Below are 24,094 nucleotides of genomic sequence, written 5' to 3'. Positions count from 1 at the left end.
TTAACCCTGTCTCAGTTCTTGACTCTGACTCTTAAGGTTCAATTACATAAGAATCAAAGCTGAAACTCAGTCCAATACTGAGTGAAGCATCTTTGGAGGTGCCAGCTTTTGAATGAGTCATTAATCTGTGTGCTCTTGAGTGGACATAATAGATTCCAGAACATTATTTCAAAAAAGAGCAAGAGAGCTTTCCTTGGTGTCTTGGCCAATATTTATTTTTCAATCGACATGACAAAATAGGAAAAGTAAAACAGCTTATACAGTCATTATCACATCACTGCTTGCTGTGTGCAAATTTGCTGTCATGTTTCCTATATTACAGCAATGGCTACAATTCAAAACATATTTAATTAACTCAAAAATGCTTTGAAGTGGCCTGAAATCATGAGAGATGCTATTTAAATGAAACACTTTTTGTACCCTACCACAATTTATTTAGTGTACAAAGAAAGCATAGCAATCTTTGGATTTTGCTTTAAAATGTTCTATGTGAAGGACGTACACCTTCAGTAACACCCATCTGTGTACTCTTCACAGATGCTTACAGATTCTATAATCTCTTACTCCTGGAACCTTTCTTCACTAATCCTCCTGAGTACTGTTTCCATATGGCTATGATATCTTTCCTACAACCAGGTGCCAAGATTCAAAAACAATGCTTTCACTATGATCTAACCAATGTTCTGTTCAAATTCAACATGACTTCCTTGCTTTTGTATATTGGCATACAAAACTTATGCACTTTTTATAACTGTTCCCAGCTAACTTCTACCTTTTAAAATCTATTAATTCTTATATTCTTGTTCCCACAGTTAAACTAAACAAGGCCCCATGGTTCTGCCACTTACATAATGAGTTGCAGTAGTAAGTTAGCAGTCCAGTCTATTAGATTCCACACTACCAGATAACTAACATGATTTAAATAATCCCAATGATGCATTTTCTCATGTATAGTGCTGCATGAATTTGTAAATTACAATGCACTTACACCTTTGCATGCCTGGGAATTAACCCATTCTGCAGCCTTTTTAAGTGCATCCACTCCCTTCTGTGAGTGGCAAAGCAGCAGAGTGTACGATGGGCACATAATCTTTGATATTTTCTTGAAGAATATAGTTTAGGTGACAGAGGATTGCCACAAAATACTGGCTCTATGTTCAACAGGAGTTTGGGTAAAGACATGAGTCTCACTGTACATTCATTCATTTCCAGTCTGGGGGATCAAAAGCCAGGACAGGAGGCTCTTCAGCAGCCAATCTTCCACTTCCTTCTGACAATTGGGCCCTTACTAATGCATACTTTACTGCAATTGGTACTGAGGTATCCTACAACTTTAAGCTGTTAGAAAATAGCTAGAGGTTCTATTGGAGACCATTAATCAAAATGAATTCTTTTCATATGGGACTGTTATTTTGTGGTTTGATAGTTGAAATCAATAGGGCTCTGCACATTTAGGAACCTCGTTACTTAGCAGAAATCCACGTTCTCTTCACTTGCTCCTTCCTTTCCATTGGGAAAATAACAAATGTGTTTTTCCTGGAACAGGGAACGTTTTGATGCAGGCAGCTGACTAATCTGGTACCTAGTAGCTTAAAACAAACTAACAGCATAAAAATTGAAGTGGTGCTGACTTTTCACACAACACAAAGGGCTTCTCTTTATGCTGGATATGGTGAGTGTATCCGGCTCCATTGAACCACATGACTTTCCGAATGTCTCCCTGAAGTTTCATAGACTGTAAAGGGCAAAGTATATGGGCTTGACGCTTATGACTTAAATCTTGGGTCACTCACAGATGGATACTGGATGCCTGCCATGCCAACAGACCTGCTTGTCCTTTTCAGGAATTTCTGTTCTTTTCCAAATCCAACACTGCCATCAACTGGCCAGATTGAATGCCTATGGTCAATACTGCTTGCAGCTACAGGAGCCAACTATTAGGAAAAGGAATGTTACTGTGGGAGGTGTGTTCAAATGAAGAAGACCGGCAGCAAGCAAAATAAATCAGAAAGACAGCATCACAGATATGACAAGTTGCTTTACGTTTGGCTTTATTCAGCAAACAGTTTATAAGCCTACCAGTAGCAGATTGCAGCAAAAATCAATAAACCAAGAAAATGAAAGCACTGCTTTCAAAAATTTTCAGACTGTTCTGTAGTTACAATGGGTGCAATAATTACCAGAGAAAGAGCCTCAGAAATTCTGAGGAGCTGTAATAGAGATTCTGTATCACAGGTTTTGCTCTTTATTCCTCTCCTTCGTGCTGCAATTGCATTTTTTATCACGTGCAAAGGGGTGGACGATGGGTGGCTTGGTGCTTAGGTACACTCCCTATTACTGTCCTTTTCCCCAAACTAAATACGCATATCCTGTTCAATGCCATTTATCTATCAGTGCGGTTTCCAATCTATTTCCTCATAGTTTGCCTGCATCCTAATGAAACAACGGTTTGTTTTGATAGCATTCATTTTACAGCTTTGTCCAATCACAAACATAATGAAAAACAAAGAAAAAATGAGAACATAGTCCTCGAGTGAGCCAGAATCCTGTAAATTTAGAAAAATATCTGTTTGCCATTCCACAAATTTCTGCCTTCTAACTAGATGGTGATGTTTCCTAAATATCTAACAGCAATCTTGGAGAGTGGATCAATTGCCCCATATAGAACTTGTCTAATATTAATAGCACCGATTTCAGGTAATGACTATCTATAAAGAGTTTATTTTAAATTCATTTTGCTTAATTACCACCCAGAATAAAAGGCCCCATCTATCCCCATGTACCTTAATTTGTGCAACATTTATTTTATGTAGAGCTTTCAGTATATTTCAAAATCCACATTTGCAATATTCAATCATTTCCTTTATTCATGCACTTTACATATCCTTAGTTTCTTTGCAAATGTTAAGTAGGCAACTTTCGCTTTCAGAACAGACTCGCAGTAATGGACCAGCTGCTTCTTAATCAAGTCACCAAGTTTCTTATGCATTGACTTTAATGGAAAGATTCATTTTCAGGGTGGACAAAGGATAGCTGAGCCATGCTGGCAAGTTTTCATCTGTGCTCAAAGTGAACATTCCTCCCTGGAGTTTTACGTACTACTAGACTCAAAAAGTTCTGAGGAAGCATTACTAGACCTGAAACATTAACTGTGATTACTCCCCATAGATGCTGCCAGATGAGCTGATCTTTTCCAGCAAATTCTGTTTTGTTTCTGACTTCCAGCATCTGCATTATTTTGGCTTTTAGACTTAAACTGGATGAGTTGTAATTTGTGGTTTGGACAAGCAACAACTTACTGCCTCTGGGAATTTGGTACAATCCCCATTTCCAAAGAATGGGGGAACATTGCGATTGATAGGCATGATCATTTTTGTGTTAAGATGTTCTGCTCAAGAAACAAGGAACAAATGTACACATTTGGAAAGTACAAAGTAAACAAAGAAATTCTTCAAAACTTGTAACAAATGCATCCAACTCATCCCAAGCAAGACCAGACGTAAAATAAAAATAAATGAGGGAAATGTGTAAGCATTAATTCATAGGATATAGCCAATCAATATATATTTTTAGGGTGGGACCTTAATGTATTGTAAAACTAAATTATACTGCAAACCTTTCACTGAAGTAGAAAAAGGAGAAGACAGCTGTCATCTTTCTAGTATTCATTGAACTCTTGATCTTGGCTGCCTTTTTTTTGACCTGAATCTTCCATCATACCACTTGTTGTGCACTTCAAACCACTCTCAACCTGCTTGAGATAGCTATGTTCAATTTCTGAATGATGCTTTGCCAAGTTACTTTTGGCAACATTAATGAATCTCCTGCTGCATGAAGTCTGAACTCTTAAAGACAATAAAGAAGGACAAAGCATCATTCAGAACTGAAAGATTCATATGTGTATTTCTACTTCCCCTGAAGTGACCTGTGATTCCCAATCTGAATTTATTACCCTCATCTTTGAAGAGGAAAGAAAAGTGGATACCATTACTACACTTTTGAACATCTTCCTCAATTTAAGTCCATCTTCTAAATTAGAAATCATAGTGATTTTAATGTCATTTTTATTCACGCCAAAAGCGTGCCTTACATCCTAAAAGGCAGGAAGTTGCTGATTAATGAACATAGCTTGCTTGAACAGAAGAAAATTAATTGTTTTTGTCAGTTCAGATATCCCATTTTAAAAATTTTATTATGTGTGTGTAAGGACTGAGATGATTGAATGATAGAATTTTGTAATATTACATTTTCAGCTCTCAGACATAATAGAGCAGGCACTTGAGTGATTGACTACAGTTTTTTAATTGGCATCAATGCTCTTGGACAGTGTGGGTTATCTTGAAAGAAACTACAATTTAATTGGCAACATAGAGTATGACTTGTGACTAAAATTGGGTGATAGCAATAGCACTGATAAGCGTATTGTCAGCTTTCCCAAAACATTTTGGACTTGAGTTGAAGAATAATGCATTAATTTAAGGAGAAAGTTTGTATATAGCAGAATGTGAAGATTAATATTACCCTAATGTGAGTAAAGTTTACTCTGGAGCAAATGCATCATTGTAGAAAAGTAATAAGGATTGACTTAATAATTGATTCCAATTATTAAAACTTGCTTTGAACAGGCTGTAAAAGTGTGGGGAGAATATCATAATATTCATGAATAAAGTTCTAATAACAGTAGAGATTAAATAGGATGCCTGCATCTTTTGATAGCCTGTACTATGCATCTCTTCCAAACTATTAGAAGTTCCAAATTATGTTAATTCCACCTACATCAACCAGCTCAACAGTGAATTTGACCAGGAATATGTGCAGACATTTTAAGAATATTTACTTTGAAAATAAATAGAAGGAACTATTTTACAATGAGATAACTGTTTTCCATCCATAAACATAACTGTTGCTTTGTATTCATATCTTGTACAATATTACTTTGGTAAGATCAGAATTTGGAAGTGTAGTAAAAATGGCATTTCTAGATTTCATTCTTTTCTCTTGTTGAGCTGCAATATTAGATTAGATTAGATTCCCTACAGTGTGGAAACAGGCCCTTTGGCCCAACAAGTCCACACCGACCCTCCGAAGAGTAACCCACCCAGACCCACTTCCCTCTGACTAATTTACCTAACACAATGGGCAATTTAGCATGGCCAATTCACCTGACCTGCACATCTTTGGACTGTGGGAGGAAACCGGAGTACCCAGAGGAAACCCACGCAGACACGAGGAGAATGTACAAACTCCACCCAGACAGTTGCCCAAGGCTGGAATCGAACCTGGGACCCTGGTGCTGTGAGGCAGCAGTGCTAACCACTGAGCCACCGTATATAAAGATCTAAATAACAATCCCTAGGAAATCATGAGTGATATTAGTTATTTATCTTTCTGATTTGCTATTTCACAGAATCTCCATGTGTCTTGACTGTAAAAAATGAACTTATTATAAGCTTATTCGGACAGTTAAATACTCACTAACATTACTTAAACTTACAAAAGCTTGGAGATGGTTTCACATCACTTAGGTATACATACAACATATCTATGACATTGCACTGCTTTCTAAGTTAAAATGTATTATTGCCAGATTTATTGGCAATGAGAAATATTTAACATGGGGATAACACAAATGCAGCCTCATATATTAAGTGACTTAAAGAGTTGAGGCCTCCCTAAGAGCTTTTGTTAAGATTGTTGAGGTACTTTGATACCTGAAGCTGCCTAAAAATTGGGCATCAGAATTCACTAAATCACATGGGTAAGTGACAAAGTGTTGATGCCACAGAAAACTCTACATGAGAATCAGTTGAAAACATTATTGGTGGACCACTTGCTTTGTGAACAAAGTCATTAGTGGTGAGGAATGCAATTTCAGGGAACTGCAGCTCTTAGAAATGACATTTTTCCTTGCCTAATATACGATCACCATTTTGAACGCAGTGACTTCCTGAACCACATCCACCTGGAAAACTAAAGGACCAGATGCACGTCTATTTTATTCATGGGAGACAATGCTGCTCTATTCAAAATGCTATATGTCTGTTTAAAGACCAAGCAAATAATGGAATGGGCATCTTTAGAGGCAGTTGTGTTGAATGACAAGTTCATAAAACAGGTGCAAAAAGATCCAATTTTTACTCTAAAGCTGTTTTATAGTAAAGTGTTCATCTATGTATCCATCAAAGGCATGGTTATTCCACTGAAATATCGTCATTACAAGTACCATACAGCTATAAAATATGTAGTGTATTACACCAGAGAACTTAGCTAACAGAATAGTACAACTCTTTGGATTCAAACTCATATTTCTAACTATATTTGTGATATCTTCAATGAAAATTCATACAAAGCAGAACAAGTCATTCAACATAAAAATAAGCAATGCCTTAACATGGCCAATTTTAGATTCCTGTCACTGCAGAACAAAGTATGTCAATCATACCTCAGTTTTTTGCCACCCTCTGTAATCTTTGCCTTATTGAGGAATCCATTTTTCTCCATTGGTTGTAAACACTGAAATCAACAGGATAGAATACAAATGAAAATAAACCAACTAAGCGGTGTACATGATCAAATAGAACAAAAGCTCAGACTGATCAGCTAAAGGACAATTAATTTGCCATGGAATAACAAATCATGACTTTTTTTTGTATTTCCACATTTAATGCGGGCAATACAATAAATGACCCAAGTGAAAATGCTTGCTCCTCAGTACATCTGAATAATGATTTTAAAATATCACTTGTTCTGGTAATATGCTGAAGGAGTGCTGTTGACAGTGTTGGAATAATTGATTTTCATATGAGAAATTAAGCCAAGGTTCTGATTCCCACTTGGTAAGACATAAGCAGCAGAAAATTGTCCCCTAATAAAAATAGAAAGTAATGGAATAAACCTAACAGGACAGGGAGTACTGATGGACTCAGAAAAAGAGAAAAAGAGTCCAAAATGACTTATCTTCTGATTCATCTCATGTTCTGAAGTCTGTCTGAATGTTTCTCTCTCCACTGATGCCAGACCATTTGAATTTCTCAAACCCTTTCTGTTTTTATTTCAGATTTCAGAATCTACAGTATTTTGCTTTCATCAGAATGTTCTCCCCATGTTCTGGCTAATAATTATCTCTCAACCAACATCATTAAAATAGATTGTCGTGTTTATTGTGATATTGCTGTTTGCACGAACTTGGTTTCTGCTGCCATATTTTCTACATTTTAACAGTGACATAACTCCAAATATATTTTGTTGCATATGAAGTACTTTTGCACAGCCTAAGGTTTTGAAAGGCACAAAGTAAATGAGTATTCTTTCTCCTACTATGTTGAACCCTATAATTAGAAAGTAGACTTGCAACTGAAGCTGCTTTTACACAGTACGGTAATTTAATATTTTCACATAAGATTTTACTCTTGAGCAGCATACAGGTTAGAAATTGATTTGAGGAATACTTTGTGCAAGACCACAGAGCTAAATTGAATTATGTGAATCACTTCAGGCAGAACTAAGATGGAATCAGAAGTATTCTGCAAGCATCTGTATCCAAAGGTATAGCACAAACATAACAGGCAGAGTATTGCGCTCCACCTGGACCTCCTCTGCTCCAACTGTGTTTTTTCAGAGAGTCACTGAGACGTTCAGCACAGAAACAGACCCTTCAGTCCAACTCTTCCATGCCAACCAGATATCATAACCTAATCTAGTCCCATTTGCCAGCACTTGGCCCATAACCCTCTAAGCCCTTCTTATTCATATACTCATCCAGATGCCTTTTAAATGCTACAATTGTATCAGTCTCCACCACTTTCTCTGGAAGCTCATTCCACACATGCACCACCCTCTGTGTGAAAATGTTGCCCCTTGGATCATTTTTTTATATCTTTCCGCTCTCACCCTAAACCTATGCCCTCTAATTCTGGACTTGCCTACTCCAGAGAAAAGATCTTGTCTATTTATCCTATCCATGTCCATCATGACTTTATAAGCTTCTATAAGGTCACCCCTCAGCCTCAGATGCTCCAGGGAAAACAGCCCCAGCCTGTTCAGCCTCTTCCTATAACTCAAATTCTCCAACCCTGCAGCATCCTTGTAAATCCTTTCTGAATGCTTTCAAGTTTCACAAAATCCTTCCAATAGGAAGGAGATTGGAATTGCATGCAATATTCCAAAAGTGGCCTAACCAATGTCTTTAAAAGCAGAAACATGATCTCCCAACTTCTATACTCATCTTTTCTTTCTTTCTCTCTCTTTTTAGCAGTGGCTGAGTAGAGTGAGGGGAAACGAGTCCCAGAACAGCTTGAGAGGAAGTGGATCCTGAGCAGCACGAGGAGAAACTAGTCCTGGGGCAATGAGGGCAATGAGACCTGGAGCAGCATGAGGGTAACTAGACTTGGAGCAGCATGAGGGTAACTAGACCTGGAGCAGCATGAGGGCAACAAGACCTGGAGCAGCGTGAGGGCAATGAGACCTGGAGCAGTGTGAGGGCAATGAGACCTGAAACAGCGTGACGGTAATGAGACCTGGAGCAAGTGAGGGCAACAAGACCTGGAGCAGCGTGAGGGCAATGAGACCTGGAGCAGTGTGAGGGTAATGAGACCTGGAGCCGCTTGAGGGTAACTAGACCTGAAGCAGCATGAGGGTAACTAGACCTGAAGCAGTGTGAGGGTAACTAGACCTGGAGCAGCATGAGGGTAACTAGACCTGAAGCAGTGTGAGGGTAACTAGACCTGGAGCAGCGTGAGGGCAACAAGAGCTGGAGCAGCGTGAGGGCAACGAGACCTGGAGCAGCGTGAGGGCAACAAGACCTGGAGCAGCATGAGGGTAACTAGACCTGGAGCAGCGTGAGGGTAACTAGACCTGAAGCAGTGTGAGGGTAACTAGACCTGGAGCAGCGTGAGGGCAACAAGACCTGGAGCAGCGTGAGGGCAACAAGACCTGGAGCAGCGTGAGGGCAACAAGACCTGGAGCAGCGTGAGGGCAATGAGACCTGGAGCAGTGTGAGGGCAATGAGACCTGAAGCAGCGTGAGGGTAATGAGACCTGGAGCAGCGTGAGGGTAACTAGACCTGGAGCAGCGTGAGGGTAACTAGACCTGGAGCAGTGTGAGGGTAACTAGACCTGGAGCAGCGTGAGGGTAACTAGACCTGGAGCAGCGTGAGGGCAATGAGACCTGGAGCAGCATGAGGGCAACGAGACCTGGAGCAGCGTGAGGGCAATGAGACCTGGAGTAGCATGAGGGTAACTAGACCTGGAGCAGCATGAGGGCAACGAGACCTGGAGCAGCATGAGGGTAACTAGACCTGGAGCAGCGTGAGGGCAATGAGACCTGGAGCAGCATGAGGGCAACGAGACCTGGAGCAGCGTGAGGGCAATGAGACCTGGAGTAGCATGAGGGTAACTAGACCTGGAGCAGCGTGAGGGCAATGAGACCTGGGGCAGCATGAGGGCAACGAGACCTGGAGCAGCGTGAGGGCAATGAGACCTGGAGTAGCATGAGGGTAACTAGACCTGGAGCAGCGTGAGGGCAACGAGACCTGGAGCAGCGTGAGGGCAATGGGACCTGGAGCAGTATGAGGGTAACTAGACCTGGAGCAGCGTGAGGGCAATGAGACCTGGAGTAGCATGAGGGTAACTAGACCTGGAGCAGCGTGAGGGCAATGGGACCTGAAGCAGTGTGAGGGTAACTAGACCTGGAGCAGCGTGAGGGCAACAAGACCTGGAGCAGTATGAGGGTAACGAGACCTGGAGCAGCGTGAGGGTAACTAGACCTGGAGCAGTGTGAGGGCAATGAGACCTGGAGCAGCGTGAGGGTAATTAGACCTGGAGCAGCATGAGGGCAATGAGACCTGGAACAGCGCAAGGGTAACTAGACCTGCAGTAGCGTGAGGGCAACGAGACCAGGTGCAGTGTGAGGGCAGTGAGATCTGGAGCAGTATGAGGGCAATGAGACCTGGAGCAGTGTGAAAGCAGGTCCAGTGCAGAATGAGAGGTAGCAGGTCCCAGTGCAGAGGGGAAGCAGGTTCCAGTGCAGAGTGAGGGAAAGCAGGTCCCAGTGCAGAGCAAGGGGAAGCAGGTCCCAGTGCAGAGCAAGGGGAAGCAGGTCCCAGTGCAGAGTGAGGGGAAGCAGGTCCCAGTGCAGAGTGAGGGAATGCAGGCCCCAGAGCAGAGAGATGGGAAGCAGGTCCCAGTGTAGAGTGAGGGGAAACAGGTCCAGTGCAGAGTGAGGGAAAGCAGGTTTCAGTGCAGAGGGGGAGCAGGTCCCAGTACAGAGGGGAAGCAGGTCCCAGTGCAGAGCAAGGTGAAGCAAGTCTCAGTGCAGAGTGAGGGAAAGCAGGTTCCAGTGCAGAGTGGATACAGGTCCCTGTGCGGAGTGAGAGGATGCAGGTCCCAGTGCAGAGCAAGGGGAAGCAGGTCCCAGTGCAGAGAGGATGCAGGTCCCAGTGCAGAGAGACGGGAAGCAGGTCCCAGTGCAGAGCGAGGGAAAGTAGTCCCAGTGCAGAGTGAGGGGAAGCAGGTCCCAGTGCAGAGTGGATGCAGGTCCCAGTGCAGAGCAAGGGGAATCAGGTCCCAGTGCAGAGAGACGGGAGGTGAATCCTCATGCAGTGCAACATACTTTGGGCTGGAGCAGACTGGAGGCTTGGAACCGAGTGGGACAGTTGTGGGACTGTTGTCTGGTTTGGATGGTCAGACCTTGTGCTGAGCTGCTACTATTTGAAACTCTTTACCAGACTGAAATGTCAATTCTTTAACTATGTTATAGCTACCTTATTTCTAACTTATGTTTTACACACTGTAGGTAATGCTACCACTTTTTCTTTTATTTTCCTTTTATATCCAAGATTTGTACGTGGGTACTTGTACCTAAGATGGTGCCATTTGAGGCAGCCATTTAAAAAAACTTTTCACTGTACTCCTATACTTGTACTGGAGTACATGTGACAATAAAAGGATATTCATATTCATGTTCATAATATTGGCAATCCAGAGCTGATGATGTGTGTCATTTTGATGTTGATTACTGCTTTTAGATAGAATAATAGTCTAGCAAATGGAAACAATGAGATTGCTGCAGAAAGACAGGATAGGATATGTCAGTTACAGGAAAGAGGATCCATTTATTGGTGATATGAAAGGACAAAGTCCAGTCTGGTCATCTTGGGTTAACTCCTGTTTTTAGTTCACCATGTCCACACACCAAAGTTTTATGCCACAGCATGTATCCTTTATGGAACCTACATGTCATAACAAAACCCTGAAGAACACAAATAAGCTTATCTTTGCAAAAACATTTCCTATTGTATTCAAAGTGACATGGGACCTTGTCACTTGCAATGCGTTGGCTGTGTATTGAGGTCAACGGTTTCCTTCAACTCAGTTCCAGGTAGAAAAAAATTGATGTTGGAACAATCTTGACAACATGATTAGTGTTTGTTGTACTTTCCTTTCTTCCAGACATGAACAGTGGCCTGGAAATATATCTCCATTGAACAGACCATATGTCAGCACAAATTATAGTCATTCAATCTTTTTCTTTAACAAATATAAGCTGTGATGTATGATAAGAAAGACACATAACTAGAATGCATGTGAGTAAGAATACTTACAGACTGATCCACCATCCCAGTAATTTCTGTAAGATTGTGCTGAGAGTGGTTTCGCCTATGGCGAGATCCCTGGAAGACAAAATCATAAGGGCATTTTAAACTTAAATACTTGTTCTCAGTGTGTATTTTGCAGTTACTCGGTGAAATATATGATAGAATCTGCTTTTGGGTAAAGAACTTCTTTGTGTCAGTTTCTTGTGAGTTAAGATGCACCCAAACTCTGCTGCTCAATCAGCAACATAACTGTGGTGTGCTGCTCAATGAAAATTGTGCTGCTGACTGAAGGAACTCAACAGGGACCCAAGAGCTTGAATAACTACATTCCCTGTGCAGCTAAGAGATACCCCGACCCTATTGAAGATGGGATGCACTCTGTTTCCTCAGAAACAGTCTCAAGAAGTCTCTGGTTGAAGGTAGAATGCTGATAATGGAGCATCAAATCAGAGAAAAGGACTCCCGTCAGCAGCAATATGGTACTGAACACATTAATGATGGAGGTGGAAATGGAAAGATTAGGTTAGACTAGATTACCTACAGTGTGGAAACCGGCCCTTCGGCCCCAACAGGCCCACACTGACCCTCTGAAGAGCAACCCACCCCCAACATTCACCCCTGACTAATGCACCTAACACTATGGGCAATTTAGCATGACCAATTCACCTGACCTGCACATCTTTGGACTGTGGGAGGAAACCGGAGCACCCAGAGGAAACCTACGCAGACACAGGGAGAATGTGCAAACTCCACTCAGACAGTTGTCCAAATTTTAAATTTCAAATTTCCACAGGGGCTTAGTGGCTTTCAAGATGTGCTCTCCTCAAGAAAAATGAGGAAGTGCTTGGAAAGTCAATTACTGGAGTTTGGCCTTAAGGATCCAGCTGATGTGCCACACAAAAGTTCAAAGATTTCATGTGTGAAGTTAAGATAAGTGAATGCAGCTTCACACATTGTCTACTCCCGATCTACCAGACACATGTCCTGTTCAATGTAGTATATTCCATAATTTGCCTGTGAACAATCATGCTCAATATCCACCCTGCCCCCCCCCCCCCCCATACATTTACCAGTGCTGTCAGCATCACATGCACCTCTCATGGATTCCACTCCAGGTATTTGACTGTTGCAGTACTTTACCCAAAAATGTTGCAGCACACTAACATGCTACTCTCTCTCTTGCAAGAGGTTCATGGACAATACAATCTGCAACACAGAACCAGCAGGGAACCAAAACATCTTTCATCTTTGATGGAGTAGATGGTCCTCCACATAATATGGTTGGCAGATACTAAGCCCCTTGCATCCTGCATCATTGCGAACATTTAGAATGATGTTATGTTCCTATGTTAGGCTTCTTCTGTAATCCAACTTCACCTTCATTCTACTATCTGACATGAAGTACATACTGTGATCAAGGGCCATCTTGTTCATCCTCCTTCCTCGGGTCCTCTCCTACATACCAACACCTCCTCATCCATTTTTTTCTTTTCCAGATTTGTTTACTAGTCAGCCAATGCAACTTCACCCTAAAGGGCATAAGCAACTGCAACTTCACCCTAAAGGGCATAAGCAACTGCATACCTCTGATGAAAATGCACCTGCCTGTAATTCATCCTGGTGGCTCAAAGATATCGGGTTTGACAGGGTGGCTTCGGTGAATGCGTCATGGCTACTGTCAGGATAGCACTCATCTTCTAATAGGATGTTCTGCGTATGCAGCTGCATGTTTACTGAGTGGTAGCCTTTAATCTCCCATTTATATGTGAAACCTGCAGTTGTGCTTTACTTCCCCTTGTGCTTGTTTAGTAGCTAATACCAGGCATGAATCATGCATAAGCGACTTGGTAAAACAAAGGTAAAGGAGAGGTTAGTAACAGTACTATACAGTTAGAGAAGTTAAGCAAATATCTGAATTGGTAGCTTTCTTAGAACAAGCTATGAGGAGATCTGAATCACACCGTATATTACATCATTCCCCCTTAATGGTATGGATAGAAAACCATCACACCCACTTAAAGGTTTATCACAGAACCCACAGGGCTAGATGTAGGGAATTAATAGGCCTAAACTGTTGTGAAACCGATCACCATGACAAACCCATGTGTTTATTCTTCCTGCTTTTCTTGGTGATGAGACTATGAGCTACTCTTTCCTAGCACACTGTCACTTCCTTGACACAATGTAAACTGTGACATTAGAAATGTGATCTGCTCCCACCTCAGAAGGGATGTGTCATTAAAAATTGAAGTCCACAGTATTCTTCATGATCACTGTTAGCACACTGCATGGTCTGCTGTGAAGTTAGGTCTGGTGGCAGGAGCTAGCACAGTTCTGTCACCTCCTTGGAAAAATACAGACACCACAGGAACTGTTCCTAGCTGAAGTTGAGGTTGGGTGAGGCTATTGTCTGAAAACTCTCAGCGACAATGACTTTCTAATGAGAGCTCTCCTCTCTGCTCCATTTACGTGCATAGCCACAGTCCAGAAGAACTGCAGAGTTTGCAATCCAAACTCCCATTAGTGAGAATAGGCTTTCTCCTGAGAGGCCTTCAAGCTCTTCAGACCTCTATGTCAAATTAACTTCCTATACTCCTCCAAAATCACTCAATTGAATACCTCCAATTATTTTACACTTACAGCTGGAGCTTCATAAGGGATACAGTCATAAAGATGCAGTTGGAATGATCTGGACACTTAAGTTTAACCAGAATGAAGTCATCGTCAAATTTTCCAGTAACTTTATTAACATAAATCTGAACATTATATCACTCTTGAATCCACACAATTAATAATGCAATCAGGCTTGATCACTTACTGTCGGATATATGGCCAAAGGGCCTTGAACTTGCTGAATTATACCAAATTAGAAGGATCATGTGTTCAGGTAGGTGCAGCAGTATAGGAAGGATATTATTAAACTGGAGAGGTTTCAGAAAAGATATGCCAAGATGTTGCCGCGATTAGAGGGTTGGAGATATAAAAATAGACTGGAAAGGTTAGGGCTTTTTTTTCACTGGAGCATAGGAGGTTGAGGAAAGGTTTGGAGGGATATGGGCCAAGCACAGGCAGCTGGTACTAGTTTAGTTTGGGAGCATGGTTGGTATGGACTGGTTGGACCGAATGGTCTGTTTCCATGCTGTTAAGACTCTATGATTCTTTGACTCTAATAAGGGTATCAACAATTTCAATTGACTGGTAGTCACTGGAATGCACCTTTGGATGGTCAATTGTCTGAATTTGTACTAATTTAAATTATAATTTAAAATAATTTTACCATCAGCATGGGAATCAGACCAGAGTGAGATTTCCAATGGTTGTTGGTCACTGGCTGCTAGTCATTAACAATGGATTAATATGAAAGGGTCCTTGTGGTGCTGTGGTAGTGTCTCTCCCTCTGAGCCAGGAGGTTTAGGGTCAAGTCCCATCAGAGGTGTGTAATACTGATTAGAGGCTGATTACAGGCTGATTAGAATACAAAAGATCATGTTTGCTTATGCATCTGAAGTTTAGAGTGTAATGAAATAGACATCCACAAATGGAAGCCATCATTGGAAATTGAGGGCAAGGATTCCAATCAGATTACATTTGTATCTGGTCATAAAGCATGTGAAAATGTAAGGGTGCTATTGTAATTAATTATTGCACAAGCAACATCTCTTGATTAAGTAAATTATTATTTCACAGATTGTAGTTCATGTATTGTATTTTATGAGGTAAAATCAGTAGGGTCTGGGACACCGGTCGTGTCATGTTTTCTAATGTCCTATGGTACTGCAGATTTAATGCGATGCAAAAGTTGGTTCTCCCCATCATTAAATTCATGATAGTGAGTTTTTGATCTTAGACATGTTATATCACTAACAGAGCTCCAGTACTGGACTTTCCCTTTTCCTAACAGATGATCTTATTTTCATTTATACACATTTTCACTCTTGATGTTGATCATTGACTTTAGATAAAATTTCACATCCTTCGGACAATTTATTGGAAGTTTAGTGTCTTTCATAAATGGTAATTTAACAATATCCAGGGATATATTTTACAAAATGTACCTAACATCTTCAGTTACATGGTCAATTGCCATAGTAAAAGCAAAGCAATTGCTTTTATGTTAGATAAGTTATACTGTTATTTTATTCAGTATATTACAGTTCTAATTGTTGAACCAATGACTGCTATGACTCTATGAGAAAGCATTACCATTTAAATTTTATGTAAAGCTTATTTCTTCTTAAACACTTAAGAGTGAAAAAAATTTTCCCTAACATCCTATTTTGCTGAATATTATTCATGCATAGTATCTCAGTTATAGTTTGTTATGTGACATAGCTTTGTCCCCCAAGTGTTTTCTTACTCCTATTATTGTCCTGTATCTTCAGCAAGACAGCTTCCAAAAGAAATAGTGTAGTTTCTGGCAGCTGCTCCTTCAGGGAATTGCAAAAGTGTCAGTTTAAATTTTATACATACTAAACCTTTTTACTGAAGTGTCACTTCACTGTCTTAGTACCATATTCGCAATGTAATTTGCACAGATAAATATGAAATTTGTTATCCATTGTGCTTTGATGCATGTTACTCTGTATTACATATTTGTTCTTCCATTACTCCTACCAGTGTACATCTTGTACTGGATCCCTACTTTTCACAAAGTATTTTTTAAAATTATTTGTCCAGTTTTAAAGTCATCTTTACTTGTCATCTTTTGCTTTCTCCTTCCTTTAGTCAAGAAATTAAATACATTTTGAATTGAAAGTTGTCTGCTTGCTTCTTTGTTTCCCTGATCCAATACAACATTGTCACGCAAAAATCTATTAACAAGCCCAATTCAGCAGTTGCAAGTATCTTCGGATGTATATTTACATTTGGTTCTGCAGTTTTGTGAACAAACATTTAATGCCCCACTACAAAGTTTTCAAATATATAGTTCTGCTGTTGGTTTTACCAGTTTAATATCTTCTCTATGCGTCAGATCACACATAGAATTCCAGATAGGAGAATGGATCTTTTATCCACACCATTCACAGACGTAACCAGCATCAAGGACTCTTGAGCTCATATACAATGGAGGCTCATGATATAGATACCATAGAAACATTGAAGGCTGTATGGCCTGTCATGTACATGCTCGTTCTTTGAAATCGTCATTATTTATAGTCCTGCATTTCCCAGGCATTTTGATAATAAGGTAAATAAGTTCTCTTTCCTCAAATTGCACTCCATTAAAATTATACATGGAATCAGCTGCCATCACCTTTGCAGGTAAGGCATTTGAGATCCTGGAAATAGTGAGATAAGAATAGAATTCACCTTCAAGTTTCTTCTAGATCATTTGACATGAGTTAATCCATGAAATGTGGTTATTGATATTTTCAGCAGAGGAAACATTTATTCTCTATTTACTTTATCAAAGCTTCTCATCACCTGGAAAATCTCACACATTTTTTGTTCCAAGGAACAAATAGAATTTTAGCAAACTCTCCTCATAAATGAGGTTATCTTGGTAAAACTCTTTTGTGCCTTATATCTATTCCAAATACCTGGCGGACATTCTTTATGGGGTTCTAGCATAATCCTTTATTGTTTTATGCATCATACAAATGTTTAATAACCCAAATAACCCATGTACTGTTGGCCATTTTAACAATACTGTGCCATTCTTGAACTTCTTTTTATTCACAATTTTCCTCAGTAATCTTCTCTGATTTCCTTTAATTCCATGTCTTAGGTTTAAAATGTTTGAAAAATGTAAATATTTTGTTCTCCAGAATTATCATTTTTGAGTGTAATGAAAGAGGAGATAGTTGTAACAGGGCTCCTTCCCAAATTTGTTGAGAAGATCAACCCTTTGTTCCTCTGTTACTTATGAGGAAACTGTGTCAACACTTCTATGTCTAGAATATGTGCAACGCTCAGCATCTGATTAATCTGTATTGTTTCACCATTTTATTGGAAGTAATCTGCAAATTAACATAAAATAAATCACAATAACTTGACTTTCTGGCTCCTATTCAGAGAGATTGTGGCTGAATATCACAGATGCTGAGATCTGAAATTAAAACAGAAAATGCTGGAGAAAGTGAACAAATCTGGCAGCATTTGTGGAGAATAGTACTGGACATGAAATGTTAACTCTGTTTCTCAATTGCCAGGTTGCCAAACCTGCTGAGTTTCTTCAGCAGTTCTTGTTTTTAATCCTGTGACCTAACTTCTTTCATGAAAATGGCTAATTAAACCAGCAACCGCAGATTTAAAAGAAATAATGAGATCATTCAGCAGAGTGCAAAGCTCCACCCTTCTGTATTAATTGTAACACTATTACAATTAAATAACTCTTTGTTGAGTCTTTTTCCTGCCCAGTTGATGTTCTGTAACCAACAAAGCTCAAATTAAAATGTTTTTTTGTTAAGAGCTTCATCTCACCGATGAGGTTTCAGTCTAATCCACATCCACCAATCTGCTCTGAAAGGTCCGTTCACATTTTGGCAGCAATGCAGATTGTAGCACAGTACAGATTCTGAGACAATGTGCATTTTCAAAAAACAATCAGCAGTATTCTAAATTAGACAAAGCATGACATTTCAAAAGGATTAATCAGTTTGCCCTGTCTCCAAATGTTAATGGTTCCTTTAAAACCATCCAGAGTCCAGATTCAAAACTTCACTAAAATTTCAACAGTTCTTTGTTAGGTTATCCCCTTTTCTGGGTACCAAATTTAGTTGAAAACTGTCATTTGTACATCAGTTTTTTAGAACTGTTTACAGACAGATAAATGGGGAGAAAAAATGACCACTCCACAGCAGTGGTGAAGGTAATTAGCAATTAATTAATATCCATTTCCAGCTGTGAAATGAATTCCAAGCATCTTTCTCACCTCAATTGTTCTTTGTTGGAAAGTCTGATTACTCAAAACTGTATTAATTGTGCTGCTAGAAATAATATTATTTTTGTGTACATTTTGTAGAACTTGTCATTTAGTGTATGTGGACCTTGCTGTGTACAGAACACTGGCAACACTTTAAGCATAATTTGTTGTTTTAAGAGTTTTGGGGCAATTAGTAACCACTATAAAATGCAAGTTTTTTTTCTTCCAAACTGTCATTTGGTTTCTAAATTGATTTAAAAAAATTAAAGTCTAGTTAATTTACAACTATGCTGAACTTAGGTAGGATTACAATAGATAATTTTAGGTGCAGCATAAATCATGTTAAAAAGGAAGGGCTACGAAATATAACCTACCTATTGTCTAGATTAACTGAACCATATTTGATTGTGAAATGTGACAAACCTACATTGCAAACACTTCCTTTAAATTCCACACTCATTAATATGCTGTAATTACTGAAACTGTTTGGTTAAATTTACTATTGAGTGGTGCCCACAAGAAATTCAAAGCAGTATGAAGAAATACAATTCTGTACAGATAAGTTTTATTGTGTTATCTACAAATAAGAGCAAAAGGACTTACATATGATCAGGGGAGGACACAATTTTTTAAAAAGTAAAGATTGTACAATTTAGCATCTCATGGTGACTGAGCACTCCTGAGTCAGATGAATGCAGGCCTGCTCATTCACTTGCACATCGTTTTAATTGCAAAAGTCTTACCCATGTGACAAAACTAACAGTAATCCAATTTCTGTTGTCTCCATCCTTAATCAGTTCCTCCAAAAAACATCCAGCATTTCAAAATTTCTCATATCTTTCCAAATAATACCTCAGGACACATTGCATGCATTTACATTGTCATCGCAATTTTTTTATATTAATATATGCTGAATTCTAGCCTTTCAGCTCAATCTGATGTACAGTATAAAAGTCATCAATTGATTTTACAATAACATCTTACACTTAAAATTGTTAGGAGATAATGTGTGATGTTGCTTCTCCACCAGGTGCATTTTTACTATGGTCTGAATAGCCAATGTTTCCACATATGCGCAAAAGACTTAAATAAAAGTGAAGTGACAAGGGTTTATTACTGCAATGACAATTTATTTCTGTAATAGTGACATGGAGAGGTTTTAGTACATAAAGCACAAATCGCTAGCGCTTTTTCACTGCCTTGGCAGGTTCAAGGTCAGAACCCAGCTATTCAGCTCATCTTCCCCAATCCATGAAATAAAATGACAAGGTAATGCTAGCTGGGGTCAGCTATGTTATAGGAACTGTTACATAAAGCAAGAAAGTGGAAATCAATCCCAGTTGACAAGTTCTTCAGGATAATCAGAACTCGCTCCATGCCACTGTCAAGTCCCCAATATCAAACACCAGATCAGCGATGTCATCTCTATTTATTAACAAACAACTCTTGAGTGTAACAGAATGATTCAGGATTTAATTACTCCTCTGCTTCTGTGGCAAAACAATGCATGAATTGGCAGACATTCTAAACTCTCACAGGTCATTGAGCATTCTAGTTAATTACTCCACGAATAACCTACTTTTCCACCCTCTGGAAACAGTTTTATAATGGCAGTCTAGGTCTGACAAATGTGTCATCTACATAATTAGCTAGGAAGCAACACATAAAACATTAAGCGCGCTTTGTGTCGTTAACTATCAAAACATTTCATTTGTTGTCAATAATTCATCACTTGTAGGCTCTGAAGGGGTTTTTAATATGTAAATAAGTCCAGATGCTAACAAGGTCACACTTATCATTTGAAATAGCAAACAGAGAACCAGATTGAATAGCTCAGAGTCTGACAATACTGCACTAATCTCTTCATCAAATGAAAAAAACGATGGCTGATGATCAATGCTTCTCTCATATTGATCCTCAAATGAGGTTTGACAGCATTCATTGGCAGTATATTTAGGAAACATCACTACTTGCAAGTAGAAAAAGTGCTGACTAGAATGGCAAGCAATTATCTGCCTGTTAGATGCCAAATCTTATCAATCTGTGCTGACTCAATGTCATTTAAGTGGAACACCATTATCTAGAGCAGGCACATCTGAAAAAAAAGCTCCAAATTATCCTCTAAACCTGATGCTTCAAAAATAGAGCCCTACCCCTGCCCGCCAAATTGCAGCATAAATCCTTAAAAAAAATGTTCTGAGTTACTTTGCAGATGGTGCAGACACAATGGGCCAAATGGCTCTGTTCTACACTGTAAATATTCTATGATTCTGTAATGCTATTTACAGGATTTTACAGCAAATATAATGTGTCCCATAATTTGGAATTATATGCCTAATTTATTACCCTCAACAATACAAATCATATCAGGTTCAGAAACCCATTGAGATACATTATAAAGGCTCTGGTATTTATATTCAAAATGAATAACTTGATCATACAGGCCTCCAAAATCTGTCAAATCCTTACAGTTACAACGTTCAGGCTTTGAAACCAGTCAACATTCAGCCATTGAGGTCACTTAGTTCCCCTTTGTTACTATTTGATTAAATAGGGCCAAAGGAAATGAGAAAATTATCCCTGGACAAGGAATAAAATCATATATTCTCATTCATCCAGTAATTAATTTATAAAGAAAAAACATAGTAATTTTTTGGCACTAAACTGCCATTAATAATGCACAGCCTCAGCAAAGCCAGCCAGATTTGTTTTAATGAGGTAAATTTCTATGGAGATCATCAGGAACATCTTTATCCTGGAAATATTTACTGATTTTATTTTGACTGCAATAGATTTTGGCATTTGGACTCCCATGCAGCTTGAAAAATGTCCAATGTAAAGAAAATGTGAATTATTCCAGGACAATGAGGCTGATTCTAAGTTTTCAACTCTGATTAATGAGGCAATATTGCAAAGCTTTGGCTTTTCAGTCTTGAAATAAGGTTTAGAAATGATCCTGCTAAGTATATAAAGATATTAATGGCCTCTATGTTGCAGTAGAAGTAACAGTGAGGCTATCAGTACTCACTGTTATTAAGGAATAAATTAAAGAGCATCTTCAACATATGCACAGTTAAATGCAGAAATCAGGAAGATGTCTCAGTCATCATGCTGATCTACAAATATTGCTACAGAGTATCGATATCTCACAAAAGGCCCAGCATTCAAAGTCTTGAAAATGAAAATACAATTCTTACAATGTTATATACAACCAAACATGCCTAAAACAGTAAGATTTCTCCATTCGAGTGTAAGGGAATTTCTAATGGTGTGATAAGTCTTAATTTCCATGGCACTGAAATATGGTGTCCATCCTTTCAGTTATTCTCAGAGATTTCTAAAGAGAAAAAAAGGAATAGTCTTTGATTTATCTATCTCTTTTTTTCTCATTTTCATTTCTCTTTCAGCTTTTTTTGCTTTCTGTACATGATTTGGCATTGAATTAAATACTCAAAGATATTTCCTGGTTCAGACACTGTGATGTGCAACTTGATGATTTAATGACAAGATGTCCCAGATTTTTTGAGAGGACACTACACTGTTTTCAATCCATAATCACCACAGATTCTGATGCAAAACTATGGAAAGCCTATAACAAACAGCAAAAGCCCTTTGTTGTGAATGCAAAATCTAAGCTAATAAATATTACAAGACACTGCTAATTAAATCTTGAAAGTCAGATAAGTTAGTTAAAAATGAAATTAAGACTGCAATCGGGATGTTCTTTCGCGCAGCAATGTATGAATGGACTTCTAAATAGAATATTGCAGTAAAAATATTGAAATTATTTAAGTAATAATTGAATGATGCAAAAATTCCAACTTATTGAATGAATTAAGTAGTTTGAAATCTCTTCTTTGGGCATTTAATTGATTAGGCCTGATGCTTGGGTCTGGAACCACAATTTGCAACTACCTGGTTGCCACTGTTTAGATTTAGGTGGCAAAGTACAGATTTTGTGCAGTTGTCACATCTGCACAGTTGTCAGTGCAATTGTGGCACTGACCCAAAATGCCCCTATGCTACTGTTGGCTCTTGAACAGTATTGTCTCTGAATCAAGCAAGACAGCTATGCAGCAAACCATGTAGTGTAGCCAGATTGCATTTATAAATGACAGGCTACATTTTAAACAGAAACACTACAAAATTATTATTGCAATGTAAATTTGTGCAGCAAAGGGCGGGAGGAATTCATCATGATGAACGTGGTGATAGAGACATGAATAATGCAGGTCAGCAGTGGGGGGGGGGGGGGGGATGGTGGGGGGAAGATGCATTGAGTTCTGCAGAAGCCAGGAGGTAGCCCTCAGAATGGCGTGGGACCAGATATCTCAACTCCTACAGTCTGGATGACATTACCTCAAAAGGTCTAATGGCTTCACACAATTGGTCAATGTGATTTCAAGACATCTTGTCTCAATTTTAACATCAGTTCCTTGCTTAATACACCCCACACATATTACTCACTCAGCAGCATTCACTAGCAGTAAGGGCTTATGCTTAACATCTTTATACTCAAATTCTTTATACACTGACTTCATTTCCACTTCTCACTGCCTACACAAAACTTCTGCTATTCATATAAGGCACATCTTCCAAACACTTTTCTACACAGCCACTGGTACTCTGCTCTCTTCTTTGCTGGAAGTGGTGGTACACAGTTGAAGGGAATAGATCAGAATTGGTGTGGCATCTCTGCATCCTACATCCTCTAAAGAGGGATCTGCACTCTGTGTCATTGTACCATCTGCAAAGAGGCTAATGCATTGAACAATGCTGAGAACATTGAGGATGATGGTATGTGTCCATCTTTAACTCATTTCTCAACTCTCAAAACAACCTTATGTGGCTATTTGGCATGTCAAGCAAGCTGCTAATAGTGTGACCATGGAGCTGTTACTTTTAACTTTACCCACCTTCACTCACACAAGCCCTCCACTTTCATGGACCCAAGAATTACTCACAATCAGAGGAGTCCCAGGAAGAGGAAAGACAGTAACAGATCAGCACTGATAAAAATGCCTTGTCACTTGATCTGACACTTGCAGGCATCATGGACATAACAGAGAGGACAGTGTACAGTTGAGATCAACACAAGGTAAGCTATCCACCCAGTTGTCTTCAGCCAGAGCAAGGGTTAATAATGATTCAGACATCAAGTTTAAGGCAAGTGCTACTGTATAGGATTCATTTGAGGGCTTCGGTAGGATGACACGCAGTTGTGTGCTGATGAGGATATACTGTGTACTGAGATGTTGGGTCAATTGGCTGGACAGTTGGCCAGGTACCTGTTATGAGGTGGAAGTAGGTACTGCAGATGCTGGAGATTAGAGTCAAGATTAGAGTGGTGCTGGAAAAGCACAGCAGGTCAGGCAGCATCCAAGGAGCAGGAAAATCAAGATTTTGGGTTTTCCTGAGGAAAGGCTTTTGCCCGAAATGTCGATTGTTCTGCTCTTCGAATGCTGCCTGACCTGCTGTGCTTTTCCAGCACCACTCTAATCTTGACAGGTACCTGTTACTGTCAAGGACCATGGATAAGCTGGGAGAGGACAACAAACAGAGCTATCCTCTCCTCTGATGAGCACAAAGATCTCAGAGAATTGAAGGGCAAGAGGATTGCTGTATTGTCATGCTAG

The 24,094-nt window shown here is 39.5% G+C and overlaps 1 protein-coding gene across 2 annotated transcripts in view; it reads right to left on the bottom strand.

Moving 5' to 3' along the window:
- The window catches only part of arhgap15 (Rho GTPase activating protein 15), a 753,427-nt gene that overhangs the window by 604,087 nt on the left and 125,246 nt on the right, over positions 1-24,094 (bottom strand). For both annotated transcript variants that reach the window (XM_072579728.1, XM_072579729.1), the window contains exons 4-5: positions 11,600-11,668; positions 6,443-6,513 (exon numbers count right to left, since the gene is read on the bottom strand). In XM_072579728.1, coding sequence (XP_072435829.1) covers positions 6,443-6,513; positions 11,600-11,668 — 140 coding nt within the window. The remainder of the gene's footprint in view (positions 1-6,442; positions 6,514-11,599; positions 11,669-24,094) is intronic.

This window comes from Chiloscyllium punctatum, chromosome 10, assembly GCF_047496795.1.
Source record: "Chiloscyllium punctatum isolate Juve2018m chromosome 10, sChiPun1.3, whole genome shotgun sequence".
NCBI lineage: Eukaryota > Metazoa > Chordata > Chondrichthyes > Orectolobiformes > Hemiscylliidae > Chiloscyllium > Chiloscyllium punctatum.
The sequence above is the reverse complement of the archived record's forward strand: the minus strand, read 5'-3'. Positions and strand labels throughout refer to the sequence as shown.